The sequence below is a fragment of the Pristis pectinata genome, chromosome 26 (assembly GCF_009764475.1).
Source record: "Pristis pectinata isolate sPriPec2 chromosome 26, sPriPec2.1.pri, whole genome shotgun sequence".
NCBI classification, from domain to species: domain Eukaryota; kingdom Metazoa; phylum Chordata; class Chondrichthyes; order Rhinopristiformes; family Pristidae; genus Pristis; species Pristis pectinata.
Window position 1 is genome coordinate 12,245,743 of NC_067430.1, and position 18,066 is coordinate 12,263,808.

Below are 18,066 nucleotides of genomic sequence, written 5' to 3' on the forward strand. Positions count from 1 at the left end.
AAAAACACGATGATGCTGGAGGAACTCAGCTGGGCAGGCAGCATCCGTGGAGAAAAGCAGGCGGTCAGCATTTCGGGTCAGGACTGAAGATAGGAAAAGAGGGGATATTTAGGAGGGAAAAGCAGAGCAGTGACAGATGGACAAAAGAGGGGAGGCAGGGTGGGCACAGGGTGGTGATAGGTAGATACAGGTAAGAGATGCTGATAGGTAGGTGCAGGGGAGGAGGGGAGAGCAGATCCACTGGGGGATGGATCAAAGGGAAGGAGAGATAGGGGGGAAAAAAGTAGAAAAAAGAGGCTAGGAAAGGGAAGAAGAGAAGCGGTGGGGGGGGGGGGGGGGGGATGTGGGAGAATTCAATATTCATGTAGTTAGGCTGCAAGGTTCCAAGACACAAAATGAGATGCTGTTCCTCCAGGTTGCGCATGGAATTCTCCTGGCGGTGGAGGAGGACGAGGACTGTCATATCAGTCCCAAATGAACCCAAACAGTCATTTCAGGTGAGACAGAGATTCACCTGCACCTCCCTTAATATCATCTATTGCATTCGGAGCTCCAAGTGTGGCCTCCTCTACATTGGTGAGACCAAATGCAGACTAGATGACTGTTTCGCAGAACACCTGAGCTCTGTCCATAACCATGATCTGCATCTCCCCGTTGCCAGTCACTTCAACTCCCCCTCCCACACTGTCACTGATATGACAGTCCTCGGCCTCCTCCATTGCCAGGAGAATTCCAAGTGCAAACTGGAGAACAACACCTCATTTTCCGTCTTGAAACCTTGCAGCCTAATGGCATGAATATTGAATTCTCCCACTTTAGGTAATCCCCACCCCCCTTCCCCCCTCCCCCCCCCCCACCCCAACATGCTTCTTCTTCCCTTTCCTAGCCTCTTTTTTTCCTCTCTCTCCTTACCTTTGACCCATCCCGCAGTGGATCTGCTCTCCCCTCCCCCCCTGCACCTGCCTATCACTATTTCTTATCTGCATCTGCCTATCACCACCTTGTGCCCACCCTGCCTCCCCTCTTATGTCCACCTATCACGCCTGTGTTTTTCCCTCCTATATATTGGGCTTCCCCTTTTCCTATCTTCAGTCCTGAAGAAGGGTCCTGACCCGAAACATTGACTGCCTGCTTTTCTCCACTGATGCTGCCTGGCCTGCTGAGTTCCTCCAGCATCATCGTGTTTATCATCTAGATTCCAGCATCTGCAGTCCTTTGTTCCTCTATGTACTTGGTGGTCCATAACTCTTTTTATCACATTTTACAATCCAGAAAGTTCTCTATTCTATCATTTTTAGATCCATCACCTTGCATTTACAGAACTGTGTGCCATTGTTCTGTCCATTCACTTAATCTGTTGATATTTCTGTTTTTTAATGCTTCCATTTACATTGCTTATACTTATACATAAACTTGCATATGTGGCTTTCTATTATCTAAATCTTTTGTACATGCAGTGAATATTTAAGGCCCCAACATAGTTCCTTGTGGGTCAGGTCTTGCCAATTTAAGTATCAGTTTGAATTCAGCTATATTATGATTTCTATTAGATAAATATTTGTCCACCATTATAGTTTTAACTAAAGCCAGATTATTAAAGCCTAACCCTTTGGATTTTGAGATATTATTGCAGAGAACTAAATTGAAGTTTGCTGCCTTTCAAACATGTGGTACACTGTTCATGATTAAAATCTCCTCCATTAAAAGTAACTTAATTAACTTCTGCCATTAGAGCCTTTTTTATATATAATTTATTACTAACAAAATCTCTATTGTCTGCTTACCCTTCTTTGACAGATCTGGTTGAAAATGCTTGAGTTAATTACAAGTTTGGATACTCCTTTATTTAAATGATCTTCTCATAAATAAATTCTTAAGCTTGGAATGCCAAGTTAAATTAAAATGTGACTTGATTATTTAAATTACTTGCCGTTTTGAGTACAAAGAATGGATTTTATGAAGACTTTATGGACTCACTTAGTGATTACCATTTTTGATTATTGAAGATGTAAGAAAAATGGAGGGTTATGGGCTGTGTAGGAGGGAAGGGTTAGGTTGATCATGGGGTAGGTTTATATAGGTCGGCACAACATCGTGAGCCAGAGGGTCCATGCTGTGCTGTACTGTTCTATGTTCTAAGTCATCTTCATCATTTTCCGTAGGATTCTTGTAGACCTTTTATTTAAGTCCTGGACTAGATTGCAGTGCTACCATGTATCACTAATTTTATGTCTGCAGATTTCCTTATACTATGTGTGTATGAATATAGGACATTTAATTAATGTGCTCTGAATTGTCCTTCACCTTTAGTGGTTTACTCACGCATTTCTTATTTCTCTCTTCTGGTTTAATTATTTTACATCCTTCTGTTTTCCCCTTAACCTCTGTTACATAAAGCACAGTTTCTCACTAATAGTCTATTCTATCCCCTTCCATTTGATTGCAAAGTATTAATACAATAATTTCCCACAGAGCTTTCCAGCTTAGCTCAGTTACTAATTTAATGTACTTTTGATCACCCTATTTATCTTACTGATTGGACTGTAGTCCCAGTTTATTTCAGATGCAGCTACCACAGTGATGCAGTTCCCTCTTGTCCCTGTACTGGTGCCAGTGACCCATGAAATGGAATGCTTCATTTGCACAATACTCTTTCAGTGACATGGTTTTCCTCCCCCCATCCCAAATTGCTATATATTTGTGCCAATTTGTACAATTACTCCAGAAATGTTAACTCTTAACCCTTATAATTATAGCCCTTTAATTTATCTCCTAATACCTGGTACATTGCAAATAGAATATCTTACATCTTTTTTCCTATGTTAACTATGCTGTACACTTCAACAAATGAATCTTTCCCTTTACTTGCCAATGTTCTTTCAAGCAAGTGTCCTCCCACCTTGTCATCAGAGAAGCAACATACTCTGGGACTCTCAGTCCCGCTTACAAACAATGTTTCCTGCATCATAATATACTTAGCCTCTTCTTCAAGGTACCATGTTCATCATTCTGGCCTCCCTTCTTACCTACTGAGGAAGCACATACATTGTACCTATTGGATAGGATCATTTTCTGCAAATTTTCATTCTTTTTGTTTCTTGGGTTCCCTGATGTCTGGAGCAAACTGCCCAGGTCAACCCTTTTCTCTTTGTGAAGTGTGCCTCCATGTTGCACTTAATATCAGTGATTCTGAGCTGGTAGTTCACAGCAGTGACATCCACTGCAGACATATTTGCTTCGTATTGTCTTACTGTCCACAATACCTCGTGTTTTGCAGTCCAGACACACACAACCTGTTCTGCTATAACTTAGTTTATATAATTTATATTTCAGTCTGTTTTGTTTGTTTTTAATTATTTGCTAATAATGTGACACTAAATGTGAGAGAATAGTGAGAAGACAGTCTAAGCAATGCTCTATTTAAAATTGCTTAATTTTTAATAAACATTGGATTAATATAAAAGTGCTAAAACCACTTTTGCAGCTTTTGCCCATATTTGTTTCAATATTATCGTATGTGATTGCAAGTATCATCAAAGAGCATCGAGGAAGACCAGAATATCCAGCTGTAGCGGTTTTAGCAAGGTAGTCCAATGCATATTAGCCCAGCATGCTTACTAGTTTTGATTAGGTTCATTATTCTTCAGTCCCAAGATCAAATCATTCTTAATTTACAATGCTTAAGCTCTGCACTTAATTTTTCTGATTCAGAGCAGCTTTGGAAATATTTCCGTATGACTATTCGTGCAATATGACAAATGCTGGCAGCCGGAGGAAGAACTGTTAGACTAATGTCATAACATTGGGAAGTCGGTATCTGCCTTCACATCAAGTTCTTGATCTCTCCTCCTTTACTTCTGTATCAGGTGGCAATTATTTTCAATCAACATGGTGTGGCAGAGCCAAGACTAAAGACAGAGGTAAAACCATCCACGTCACTGGATTATGCCTGGGACGAGCCTGTTCTTCAGCCTTTCATTACACTCTCCGTGAAAGGGGCAGGTTCATCGGAAATTACCTGTGATATGAATGATTTCAAAGAGTCCTAAACAGCTTTTATTATGAAAATTTCATCTACATTGCTGCTGCCCATACCTTCTCTGGGTAGGTTTTTTTAAAATTTCTTTTGCCTGGATTTGTGTTTCCAGTCCGGTTTTTAAGGTTGATTAATTAGGAATACCTTCAGGATGATTTCATTGGGTCATCATGAAACTTAACAGTCTTAACTGAAAGGAAGAAATGTCTCGATATTATTGCATGCATACAGTATATCAATACCCTACAGGTCTTAGATGTTATTTTCACTGTATTTTAAACTGTTCTTTTAGTATTTAGTCAAGATGAATAGTGAGAAGTACATAGATGAAAGATTTGAAGAATAGGCTTTGCCTGTGAGGGAATCTACTTTGTTTTTGAAAATATGAAAGACTTCCATGATTTCTAGCGTTTCCCTACGCCAAGATCAGTTCAGCTGTGGAACAATGTGTTCATGATTTGGCATACTATTTCACAGATTTATATATTTGCACAAGTGTCTACATGCCAGGTAGCTCTACCTCAAAGTATGAAAAGTCAGCAGGAGTTTCAGAAATATTTTAATGGAGCTGATTGGAACTAATGTTCTTGCCTACTTTATTTTAGGAGGTAAAGGGAATGGATCTTTAAAAAACAGATCAAATCTACTGCAAGGTAATAGTGTATGGACCTAAATGAAACAAAGGAATCTTCAATGATAAATTCAGAACTCAGGAGACACTCAGTGAATAAACCCTTCATAAGTAATATATTGTGTTTTGCAAAAAAAAAATGTAATCAAAATTAGCTGCAATAAAACTATTTTAATTATACTGTGAGTTAATGTGTAGGACGTGACTCAGTGGTATTTGTTTTGGAATTTAAGCCACAGTTTGGAGACTTCAGCATTCAATCAAGTTTGATGTATGGCAATGCCAAAGATACTGTGCTGCTAGTGGTACAGGTTTTCAGATAAGGTGTCAATCAGAAGTCTCTTCTGTCCTACCAAGTGGAAATATCCCATAAGAAAGCTTTTTTTCCCCCACTATCCCAGCCACTATTTTTTATTCTCCCAACACTACCAAAATATTGTTCTGATGGAGCCTTGCTATTGATCATATTAGCTGGTATTTCTCTGTTGAGCAAATGACTCCCTTTCATATATCGTTCATCAGCTGGAAGGCACTTTGGGATGCGCTGAGGTTGTGAAAGGTGATGTACACAGATGCATCATAATTCTTCCTTTATGTATTATATCTGTTATCTTTTTTTAAAAATCAGGTTTGTGGAATCTTCTGGCAGGCCTGTGGCTCAAGGTTCAGAGAAGAAAAACATTAGATTTGCAGAGTTAGTTCTGGATGTTGCACCCAAAACTGGAAGAGTGATCCTGAAGAAAAAGGTAAAGAAAAATGAAAATAACCTGTGAGGAAATCATATCTTCGACTGTTCTTTCTTTGGAACAAGTCACTGAACAAAAGCATCCAATTAGAAAAGTTTTTTTTAATTTTGTGTCCTATGTATGTTTGTGCATTTCTTGTTCTTTTCTCTTCAGAAGATGTCAACTCTTTAAGGGAACAGTACTACCTCTTCAATTATTCATCACTGAAACTGCTAGAAAGCAAGTGTTGTCAGACTGTTCGACCTGAGAGAATATTGCACTCAGGCCAATTATGTTCCAACTAGTTAGGAGTTTTATCCCATCCATGCCTGGGGCACTGATGTTAATTATAGCACTACTCCATAGATGAGCTCATTCAACACAACCCACGGATTGTATAGAGTCTCACCTGAGCTCTAAGATTCAGTAGCACGGGAAACAATACATATGAAGAATAAGGTCTGTAAGATGTAAACAGAGCCTTAGAAGAAAAGTTTTAATTTTGTAGCTACGCTGTATGCCTCTCTCTGGAGAGTAATTGGAATTATAGTTCTGTATAAAGGATGTATTTGCTGGACCGAAGAGGAATAATGGTCTTTGCAGAATTCACTCATAGACAACTTCTTCAGCTGTGGAATTGTATCAGAATAACAGGCAGAGTGGAGCAAAGCCAACATAGCAGTTATGTGTAATCATAAAAGTAGATCATGTTGGCACCAGGTAGGGGAGATCTTTTGTAAATAGGAACATTTTAAAAGAGCTAAGCTTTGTAACTTTAATTTTTTTGTAAGTCAACATAGCAGTTGTGCAACATTGAATCAGACAACCAGTGTTCCTGCTTGCTTCAAGGATTTGTATCTTCAAGCCTACTATCCATTGGAAGATATATATGATCATTGATTAAAAGCACGGTTGAGCTTATCTGTAATGCCTTTATGGATATACAGTGGCATGCAAAAGTTTGGGCACCCCTGGTCGAAATTTCTGTTACTGTGAATAGCTAAGCGAATAAAGGATGACCTGATTTCCCAAAGGCATAATGTTAAAGATTACGTATTTCTTTAATATTTTAAGCAAGATTATTTTTTTATTTCCATCTTTTACAATTTCAAAATAACAAAAAAGAAAAAGGGCCCGAAACAAAAGTTTGGGCACCCTGCATGGTCAGTACTTAGTAACATCCCCTTTGGCAAGTATCACAGCTTATAAATGCTTTCTGCAGCCAGCTAAGAGTCTTTCAATTCTTGTTTGGGGGATTTTTGCCCATTCTTCCTTCCAAAAGGCTTCTCGTTCTGTGAGATTCTTGTGCCATCTTGCATGTACTGCTCTTTTAAAGTCTATCCACAGATTTTCGATAATGTTTAGCTCGGGGGGACTGTGAGGGCCATGGCAAAACCTTCAGATTGTGCCTCTTGAGGTAGTCCATTGTGGATTTTGATGTGTGTTTAGGATCGTTATCCTGTTGTAGAAGCCATCCTCTTTTCATCTTCAGCTTTTTTACAGACGGTGTGATGTTTGCTTCCAGAATTTGCTGGTATTTAATTGAATTCATTCTTCCCTCTACCAGTGAAATGTTCCCTGTGCCACTGGCTGCAACACAAGCCCAAAGCATGATCGATCCACCACCTTGCTTAACAGTTGGAGAGGTGTTCTTTTCGTGAAATTCTGCACCCTTTTTTCTCCAAACATACCTTTGCTCATTGCAGCCAAAAAGTTCTATTTTAACTTCATCAGTCCACATGACTTGTTTCCAAAATGCATCAGGCTTGTTTAGATGTTCCTTTGCAAACTTCTGATGCTGAATTTTGTGGTGAGGACACAGGAAAGTATGGAGAAAAAGGGATGCAGAATTTACTAAGTACTGACCATGCAGGGTGCCCAAACTTTTGCTTCAGGCCCTTTTTCTTTTTTGTTATTTTGAAACCGTAAAAGATGGAAATAAAAAGTAATCTTGCTTAAAATATTAAAGAAATATGTATCTTTAACTTTATGCATTTTGGAAATCAGGTCATCTTTTACTCACTTAGCTATTCACAGTAACAGAAATTTTGGCCGGGGGTGCCCAAACCTTTGCATGCCACTGTATAGTGAATTGGCACACAACTTCAAGGTTCGCACATGAAAAATGGCCTGAAATTGTAGCCTGTAAATCATAGATACCTTTTGGGCATAAGTGGATGGGCAATCAGGAGAAAATATTGCAGTTAAACTAACTTCATTCAGTGACAGAAAAAAATTTCCATACTTTTTTTTCCCCAAGGTTGGGGAATCAAGAACTAAAGAGCATAGATTTAAGGTGAGAGGGGAGAGATTTAATAGGAACCTGAGGGGCAACTTCTTCACTCAAAGGGTGGTCTGTATATGGAATGAGCTGCCAGAGGAAGTAGTTGAGGCAGGTACATGAACATTTAAAATGTACTTGGACAGGTACCGGTTGAGAGGAGCCTGAGGGCACATACCACCAGGCTTAAAGACAGTTTCTACCCCACTGTGATAAGACTATTGAACAGTTCCTTTATACAATGGGATGGACTATGACCTCACGATCTACCTTGTTGTGACCTTGCACCTTATTGCACTGCACTTTCTCTGTAGCTGTGACACTTTATTCTGTACTGTTATTGTTTTTACCTGTACTACCTCAATGCATTCTGTACTAACTCAATGTAACTGCACTATGTAATGAATTGACCTGTACGATCGGTATGCAAGACAAGTTTTTCACTGTACCTCGGTACAAGTGACAATAATATACCAATACCAATATGGACCAGTTGGGCCGAAGGGACTGTTTCCATGCTGTATGACTCTATAACTATAATAACTATAACTTCAATTAGCATGTGTTAAATCTTTATTTTAGCATGTGTCTCATTGTTTGCTTTACCCGTAAACCATTATAAAATTCTGCTAAAATCTTTGTAAATCTAGGAACCAGGTAAAAGATCACAGCTTTGGCGCATGACTGGAAGTGGGATGTTATGCCATGAGGGTTCTTCTCCTCCTCATAACCCCAACAAACCCTCTTCCAATAAACAACCAAATTCTGGACTGGTCCTCGACATTGCAGGCGTGACCGCTGTCACTGACTGCAGGTAAAGTATGGTGAAGATGAAGGAGTGTAAGGGACAAAATTTTATTCTCAATCCATCATTTTCTCAGTATTAGTGGTATCAGTTGCTGCTTATTTCTTGCAGTACATCTCTTAGTTGTCAATAGCTGTTTTGCCTTTAATTAATTGAGTAGAGTATAAGGATAACCAATTATACCAGTATTTTGCTTGATTGTCTCTGAGGATTGAATAGGAATAGCCTTTCCTCAGAATGTTAAACGGTTGAGGAGTGTTTGCAATAATAAGACTTCACAATCCATGAAATGGCTTTTTCTTGATGGCTCAGTCTTGATCGTCTCATTTAATATTTTGAATAATTTGGCTGCCACAATTCAGCGCTTCGTTGTTCCATTCTAATTAATGAGTAAAATATATCTCATCTTATTGCTGATATGAATTATAACCCAACCTTCTGTTAGTTTATCTTTCTTCTTATAAAAGCAATATGTTTTGCACTCCAGCTGCTCATCCAAGTGGCTTTTCATCAGTCTTTGCTGATTACAGACTGACTGTTCTCCCAATTGACAGGCATATATCACTTGAAACTGTTAACTTCCAAAGTCCAATATTCTAATAGATAGTGATTGGTATCAGTAAACTGAGCTAGTTTTTCCCTCATTAGTTCAGGGATGTTAAGAGGTTAATTGTTACAGTCCTGATGTCACCCTGATTTTTCATCAACCCAGCAGTGGACCTGAGATTTCCTGTTCTGTAATTTATAATTACATCATGCAGCATATTTAGCCAGTAAGCTAACAAGAAAACTAGATTTTATACTTACTTGTAGGCTTTGTGTGGGCTTCATTACCTATGTATCTATAATTTTCTCCTTGCTTTATATATTGCAGGTATGAACCACTTATGCTAAGAAAGCCAGACCGACGTCGCAGCTCCACCCAGAGTTGGTATTTCCAAGATGGGTGTCTGAGCTGTGGCCAACCAAGAATGGTAGTACAGGTAAGAGCAACAACAGTGTCTGATTAAATCCTTATGTACTCTTTTCAGCCACTGTTAAGTGGATAGGAAAGTGATTGCACCAATCCTTGAAGGTCGCATGGAAAGAAATGCAAGATTTGAGGTTAGAGGCTGGGAAAGAGGGTGGTTTTCATTGTGTCTGGGGGAAATGCCACACCAGATGATTTGAAGACCGTCCTTTTTGTCAATGGATTTGGTTTGGTACTGATCCACCACAGCAGAATCCAAATTTAGGCAATTCAACTTTGGGTACGTTGCTTTTAATTTATTAGCTTGGGTAACTCCCAACCATTACCAGTGGGCAGATCGGTAACCACCAGTATATCAACTTAGTATTTGCTGAAATTTTATAAATCCAAACCCCCAAGATAGAGAATTGGCAGATAGAAATTTATAAATGCATTAAAGCTATGGCATTGTGCTACTTCAATTAGAATAAAGACTTAATGCTACCTGAATAATTCAATCAAGTCACCACCTTCTAAATTCGATGGAATATATCCTAATTTTCACAAACTCTCCCTGTAAATCAACCCCAGAAGTTCAAGGATTATTTATGCTGCCTTACTAAACCAGTATGTTCTTTTTAAGGGGTGGTGCCCAGAACTGCCCTAATTCTACAGGTATCATCTAATCCGGGCTTTGTCTACTGATAGCATAACTTCTTTCTTTTTCAATCTTTTTATTGAATTTCAAATTAATTCAAATTAATATACATAACATTAATAATTATACATATGATGCGAAGAGATCGGGATAACAATAATAAGTTAATATTTATACTCACAAGGAGTAAAATATGTAATCTAGACCTCCCGCTCTCTTGCTAAGTGTACATAATGCAAAAAAAAGAAATTGAAAAGAAATTTAATTATATGAAAAGAAAACCCCCAAATCAAAAAAAATATACAATAATAGACAAAAGCAAATCAAAAACTTCAAAGAAGAAAAAAACTGGACTGATATTTCTTAGATTTAAAAAAAACTCTTATGTCGTCAGCTCTCCTCTATATTCAAAGGTTATTGAAAGGGATTCGAAAAAGGTCTGCTTATATCATATGGAAATATTGAATAAATTGTCTCCAAACTTCCTCAAATTTAAGCGAAGGATCAAAAGTACCACTCCTAATTTTTTTCTAAGTTTAAACATGTTATAGTTTGAGAAAACCATTGAAGTGTGATAGGGGGTATAGGGTCCTTCCATTTAAATAGAATGGATCTCTTGGCCATTAATGTAACAAAAGCAATCATACGACAAGCAGAAGCGGATAAATGGCCAGAATCCATCATTGGTAACCCAGAAATTGCAGTAATAGGATGGGGTTGTAGATCAATATTCAATACAGTTGAAATAATATTAAAAATGTCTTTCCAATATTTTTCCAAAAGAGGACAGGACCAAAACATATGTGTCAGGATAGCATAACTTCTACCCCCATGTACTCAATGTATTCCATTAGCTTTTATATTTATTTCCTGTGCCTGTCTGCAAGATTTTAATGACTGATTTACACGGGCTCCTGAGTGACTTTGGATTTCCAGTGTTTCTAGCTTTTCATCATTTCAAGTGTACTTCATTATATCCTTATTAGGTCTATAATGGATATCACATTTGTCAGTATTGAATTTAATTTGCCACACCTAATCATTTAAATAGTAATATCTTCATAATTCTTCCATTGAGACCAAGTCTGCATCAAATATGGATTTAGTATGACCTATATTTTACAAATCCATGCTGACTTTCCAAATATCTGAAAGTTTCCTCAAAGCAGAAATAATCCAGAAAACTAGTCATTCGTCACCCAGCCAACACCCAGTAGCTAGCTTCATCTTTAAAACACTTTTGTCATTTTTTTGTTTCTCATGGGGATTTCCACCAGTACCTAATCTTTGCAAATGTTCTTCACACAAATTAGTAAATTTTAAAATTCACCCTTGATCCTGATCCTGTTCTTATCTGTAACTGCATGTTTCAGCAAGAGTTAACAAGTAACACGTTTTTCCTCTTCCTGACTAAGTGACATTAAGGCCAACTGCAGCACCTCAACTGGCTGAGATAAATCAAACTGAGAATCAAATTTGCTACTCTGTGGTCTATAGATTGAAACTATTCGCAGTTTTACTTAAAGAAAGGAAGACTTGTACTTGAGAGGACTTTGTGTAGCAAGCCAATGCCAGTAGATACAGAAAAGCTTACCACTTAAAACAGTGGTGAGAGTTGGTGATGTGCTGCTTGCAGCATGTTGTAGCCTGTTGTATTTTTTAGAAATGGTTGACTATTCCAGGTAATGATGATGATCTTTTGTGCAGAGCACACCTGGGGTAAGCAAATTTGATTGTTGGAGATTTTTTTCTTGTTCTGATCAGTTCAGAAGTTGCTGATTTTTTACATTCAGAACCTTGCATTCACAGTTGCAGCACTTGAAAAACCAGTCAGGTTTACAACACTGAAATGCAATTTTAACACAGGAAGGCATCCTGAGGAGCTCTGCAGAAGCAGAATCAGACAAAACAAAAATGACACTGTGATAAGGAGGGAGTTATTTGGAGGTGGTCATTAAAAGTCTGGTGTTACACGTAGGATACAGGTTTTAAAGAGGTCCTAAAAATTACATGCCTGAATGCACAGCCATCAGTGATGGGGCAAAAAAGAGCAAAGGTGCTGAAGTTAGAAGGAATTCGATTTCTTGTACATTCGGAAGAGGTTACAGCAATGGGAGGAGCAAGAGAATGAGCATTTTAGTTTTCAGTTATTGGTGCATTATGACATAAATCAGCCTACACAGTAGTGATAGCTGAGCAGAACTAAATATTGGTTTTGATGCTTTAGGCAGAAAGTATATGCATTTTAAATTATCAAACAACTCAGCTGAACAATGTGGGTGGCTTATTGCTAATCTGCAGCTGCATTCAACTCGTTTATGCCCAGAATACTGGCCAAGTACAAGTTCGAACTGCGCTCTAACTGAAACCCTTTGTGATAGAATATTAAATCTATTATTGTTTATCTAGGTAACTAGAGGCATTTCAGGCTTGTACAATGGAGCAGAAGTAGTACTTGGTCCAGAACCAACCCTTGGCCTGGAACCAGTTCCGGTTGAGCAACAGTTCATAAACCAGAAAATGAGACCTGGTTCAGGAGTTCTTTCTTTACGAGTTATTCCTGATGGTCCTACACGAGTGTTGCAGGTATGCTGTGATAAAAAGTAGGTTAACTGAAAATGTATCATCATCTTATCTCCTTGTAGGATATAATTATTGTGACTGATGACTTTTCCCCTGTGTATTGTGATTCCACCCATCAAACAAAACATAATTTCCCAGCTTGTTAATCATCTTATCTCTAAGAAGAATCCTTTCCCCTCTCTCCAACTTTGTTATGGGCCAACCATGTATGGCATATTTGTCTCCTCCGAAAAAAAAAGTTGTTTAAATCTCTTTTACTTGGACATGTATCTGGTTTTCCTCAACCCTACCTCTTGTCCAGTCTCAACTCATCTCTACCAATAACTCCTCCAACAGTTTCTGCTACTTTAGCAACTTTGTGAATGTATAATCCCGCTATACCTCCACCCATTACTCAGGCAGCCTCCAAGCCAAACACCAGTCCAGTCAGTTTGTCACCACCCATCTCTTCCATTGAAAATCCACTCTATTAATTATATTACCTTAGACACCGTGATTCCAATTATGCCCTTATGTTTTCCTTTTAGAGTGGGGAAGATGTATGTATGTTTTTAATTGCTGATTTTACTAACTTCCTGCTACATTGGTGACTATGTCAGTAATATTTCTTCCACTGCTCTAATTTTGAGAATTTTATTAATAGTGCTTCCAATTTCCATTTGTCTTTACCACTCTGGTCGATTCTTGTTAGTTCATTTTCTTCCTCGGCTTATTTTTTTTCCTTTTTCCATGCATCTTTGCATAGCCCTCTCCCTGTCTTTTTCACCTGTTCTGCTGAATGTTCTTATAATGCCTTTTTGTTGATTCATGGAGTTGATCTATCGTTCTGTTAAGTAGGTTGTTCAGTTAATTACTTCCTCCCTTGACTTTGTACTATCAGTTGTTTCTTTTTCCCATTTTTTCATTATATGTCCTCCTAAAATTCGCATTTATGCAGCATCTTTCATTATCTCTGGCCAATCTAAGTGCTTTACAGAAAGTATTTTTGAAGTCTAAGAAACATAGCAGCCATTTTTACACATAACAAGCTCTTATTGACAGTAATTTAATAGCATCTGTTTTTCAATGTTGCTTTAGTATTATTGGAACTTTTATCTCCACCTGAGAAAGCAGACAGACTCTGATTTAACAAGAGATACTTCTAGCAACGCTGCACTCCTCAGTCACGCACTGGTTTCTGTGCTTAGGTCACTGGAATGGTATTTGTACATTCACAATGTTCTGATTTGGAGACAGGAATTACACTTTCTGTGACATACCTAACACCTTACTTGCTATCTTTCCATTTTGAATTCTAACCAAATATTTGTACCCAAAAATTAAATTGTTCTTTCCCCTTGATGCTATCTTTGCATTTTCTTTGCAAGATTGGTTTGTGGATTTCGCAGAAGTCTTGAATAGCAAATTTGTTTTCATTTTATGTTTGTAATTATATAAAATCACACAGATTCCATTGGTTCTGAACTTTCTGAATCAGTCAATGGCTTCTAATCTAGTTGGTCTTGTGACTAATTTGTCTTATTGCAGATTACTGATCTACAGCATCGCAGAACCAATCGTTCCCTCTCAGGAACTGAGGAGTGTCCAGTAGCTGAAATCAGTGAAATTCGGAAGTTAAAGAATTTGGAAGCTGAACATGAGTTAGAGGTGCATTTGTGTTTCATTTCAGTTTTTATTTATAATCTGCCTAAGATTTTGATTCTGAACCACAAGAAGTTTCCAAAACTCCCTGTCAGAGTACCCAGGAACAGGAAAAATTCCCCAATCTAAAATAAAACTAGCAATTTTAATGACCAGTTATTAACAGACTAATATAAAACTAGCAGTTTTACTTACTAGTTATTAATCATGTACTTATTAATCATGTACAACTTTCTTACCAATGTATCAATATTACATAAACACGCAGACATTAATGACAAAAGCCAACCTTTAATTGTCCCTTTATGCCTCTTCTGAATGTGTGAATTGTAGGAGAAAAACAGATGGAAATAGATTTGAAAATCACCACATTAAGTCTTTGGTGTTTCGCAGCCAGAACTATGGTTTATTTATTTAAATGCTGTATGACAAGAATATAGAGTAAATGTCTCCTCTCTCTTTTTCTTATTTAGCGATCTGAATGCATTTCTTAAAATGGGTGTTTGTTACAGTGGGGAATGCTTTACCAAAGGGTGAGGTTAATGTAGAAATGATTTTTGAGGGAAAATAGATAAATGTTTGAAGCAAAAATAGAGAATTCTGAGAGCAAGACAGTAAGATTAGTCTGATAGATCATCAAACTGAAACATTAATTCTGTCCATCTGAGTACTTCCAGCATTTTCTTATTTCAGCTTTGCAGCATTTGGCTGCTGTATCAGGATTGGTTTGGTGTAGGCACTGATACGTCAAGCCAATTGATAACCTCCCGTCTTCTAAACATTTATTGTTCTGAGGGTGTGGTGCCAAGTTTACTTCACACTGCAGCTTGGATGTGAATCATTTCCTTGGAGAGAATTTTTAGAATATTCATTTGAACTAAATCATAGTCCAGGTTGAATTCAGTTCAGCACAAATTTTGCAGAGTAAGTACTACTTAAGGAAACTGATCAGTTACTGGTTTGCCAAGCTCAAGTTTATCCCAATAGCCTCTTTTCTTTCATTTCCTCCTCCTGGTTTGTAAATAGAACATTGAAAGGTAAAAAATTTACTTTTTAGTGGGATGGGCTATTTGACTCTGCGAGCTTGCATTGCCATTTAATATGATCATGGCTGATCAACCAAATTCAGTGCTCTGTCCCAGCTTTCTCCCCATATTCCTTGATCTCTGTAGCCTTAAAAACAATATCTAACACCCCCTTGAATATATTTAATGATTTGACTTCAGCTGCTTTCTGTGGTAGAGAATTCCACTGGTTCACCACTGGGAGAAGAAACGTCTCCTCATCTCAGTCTTAAATGGCTTATTCCTTGTCTTACAGCGTGACACCTGGTCTTGTACTCATTGGCTATCGGAAACATCCTTCCTGCATCCAATCTGTCCAATCCTTTTAGAATTTTGTAGGTTTTATAAGATCCCCTCTCATTCTTCTAAATGCAAGTGAATATAAGCCTAATTGACCTAATCTCTCTCAATATGTCAGTCCTGCCATCCCAGGGAATCAGTCTGGTGAACCTTTGCTAAACTCTCTCCATAGCACGAACATCCTTCTTCAGATAAGGAGAACAAACTGCATGCAACACTGAAGGTGTGGTCTCACCGAGGCCCGGTAAAATTGCTGCAAGAATAAAAGAATCCCCATGATCAGTGGAGTGCATGTTGCATGTGGTGTTGCATTAAACAGACATTCAAGTTTGTTTCTTTTTTTTTAAGTCATCCATTTCCCACCATAGTTTCTGCTCAGTGACCTATAAAATGTGTAGATCTTGGGTTCAGACCCAATCGCGGTGGTCTTCGATGATCCATTGGTTCTTTATGCAAGGGTCACACATAAATTGATCTTTAGATGAGATGTTGTAAACTTCTATGTCTGTAGAACTATGCCCAAGAGTTGATACCTCTGGAGAATAAATACTTATTTAAACTCTCTTTAGGAAATCATCTTTGATGGAATTAAATATTTTACTTCTTTTTAAAAGCAACTTGTATTTTGCTGTAAATTTGCAGGTTTTAGTGAAACTAGATGGTGGAATTGGTTTATCGCTGATCAACAAAGTCCCTGAGGAATTGGTATTTACCACTTTAACAGGGATAGATGTTCATTACACAAAGGTTGCCACTGGTCAGATGCTAGAGGTCAGCATTCAGGATGTACAGGTAATGAAGCACATCTTAACAATACTCTTTTATATTAAGCAGTCCAAAGCCCCAACATTGATATTTTGAAAACAAACCCAAAAATGGTGCAAACAATAAATAAGCTTGTTTTTCTCTATACTACGATGCAGATGCAGGTTCTAGACTAGACAAGGAAGCAACCAACTCAAAATAGCTGGTGTATGGGAAAGTACTATTGATATCAAGGGTGAGGGACAGCAATATGTAGATTATGCAGCTGTAATTTTTTTATAATTCAATGCAGAAGAAAGTACTAAGATATGTGGAGAGAAAGGTAGTGGGATTAGTTTTGGGTTCTTCAAACAAAGAGCTGGAAGAAACAATGGTGAATGGCCACATACTGTACTGTAAATTATGATGCATCCATGATGAAACAGTCCACCAACATTTACTGTTGGTGTCTACAGAACACTCTTAGATCCTTCAAGTTGTAGCATGAGAATATTCTTGTATATATTAGAAAAGAGAGGGTGACTTTATACAGGAAAAGAGAGGGTGACTAATTGTAAGTTTTTGCTTTGTCTCTTCTTGGCTTGGTTTTTGAAAAATATGGTGCTTGGAATCATTCAGAGCACTCCTTTGGAAAATGTATTTGATCTTACAAGAAGAAATTCTGCTGTACTTTTTTACTTCATTATTAAGTATTAAAAGCTACTAAGGCTTTTCGCTTCCTCCTATCACAAGATTGATAACCAACTTTTGGGAACAACACAACCCGTGATCCTCTCCCTAACACCCAACACCCCTGAAAGTGAAACAGAAGCCATTGAATCTGGTCCTGCTGTTCAGATCAATGCCATGAAGATCCCCAGCAAGAGTGCACTGACTGAACTTTTCAAGGTGAGTCTTGAATAAATCAGCTTCTTCAGTACATTGAATATTGACCAGGTTCATACTTATATCATGAAACATCCAATGACACAGGGAATTAGATAGAATATACAGCAAAGCAACAGGATATTGAACCAACTTGTCCTTACTACACAAACTTCCTCCCATATATCCCTCCCTAATAACATCTAGCAAATAAGAATACTCTTCCAGCCCTAAATGCTTGCTTATTAAGGTATTAAATCATGTATGTCAAAACTGTGTGAACTATGGGAGCACGGGTGTGATCCCTCAACTGATTGAGCAGATCTTAACTGGCATGCAAATTGTGGTGCTTCGGTTGATCTTAACATCTCTGAATGAAGGAACACTTAGCAAGGATTAATTGTTAGCAGATGGCCCTTGCATTAATAGACTTGAGTGTGGATATCGAGTGAGGACATGATCAGATTTGGCTGGAAGGCACGATCTTTGCAGAATAACCTGCCAACATATCATCTTGCATTGAAACAATCTGGATGGCTTCCAGCTCCAGTGAAGCTTTGAGGAGTGACTTTATATATCCTTCTGATTATGTGCAGCCAGGGTGATCAGCAGGTGGCGATGGCAATCTGTAAAATCCAATAAAGTATGATGTCCATGCATATGGAATCCAAAGTCACCCATCTTACACGGTGATTAATTATCCAAGCTTTGGTGCCTCGACAGTGAGGAAAGAAAGGTTGCTTTATCCTGCAGTTTCAGAATAG

The 18,066-nt window shown here is 38.0% G+C and overlaps 1 protein-coding gene across 1 annotated transcript in view; it reads left to right on the forward strand.

Moving 5' to 3' along the window:
* Window positions 1–18,066, forward strand: part of vps13d (vacuolar protein sorting 13 homolog D) — a 222,585-nt gene that overhangs the window by 126,233 nt on the left and 78,286 nt on the right. The window contains 9 exon segments of the mRNA XM_052039131.1: window positions 3,867–4,046; window positions 4,049–4,104; window positions 5,296–5,413; window positions 8,324–8,487; window positions 9,353–9,461; window positions 12,495–12,671; window positions 14,196–14,315; window positions 16,316–16,465; window positions 17,171–17,326. Of these exon segments, the coding sequence (XP_051895091.1) occupies window positions 3,867–4,046; window positions 4,049–4,104; window positions 5,296–5,413; window positions 8,324–8,487; window positions 9,353–9,461; window positions 12,495–12,671; window positions 14,196–14,315; window positions 16,316–16,465; window positions 17,171–17,326 (1,230 nt within the window).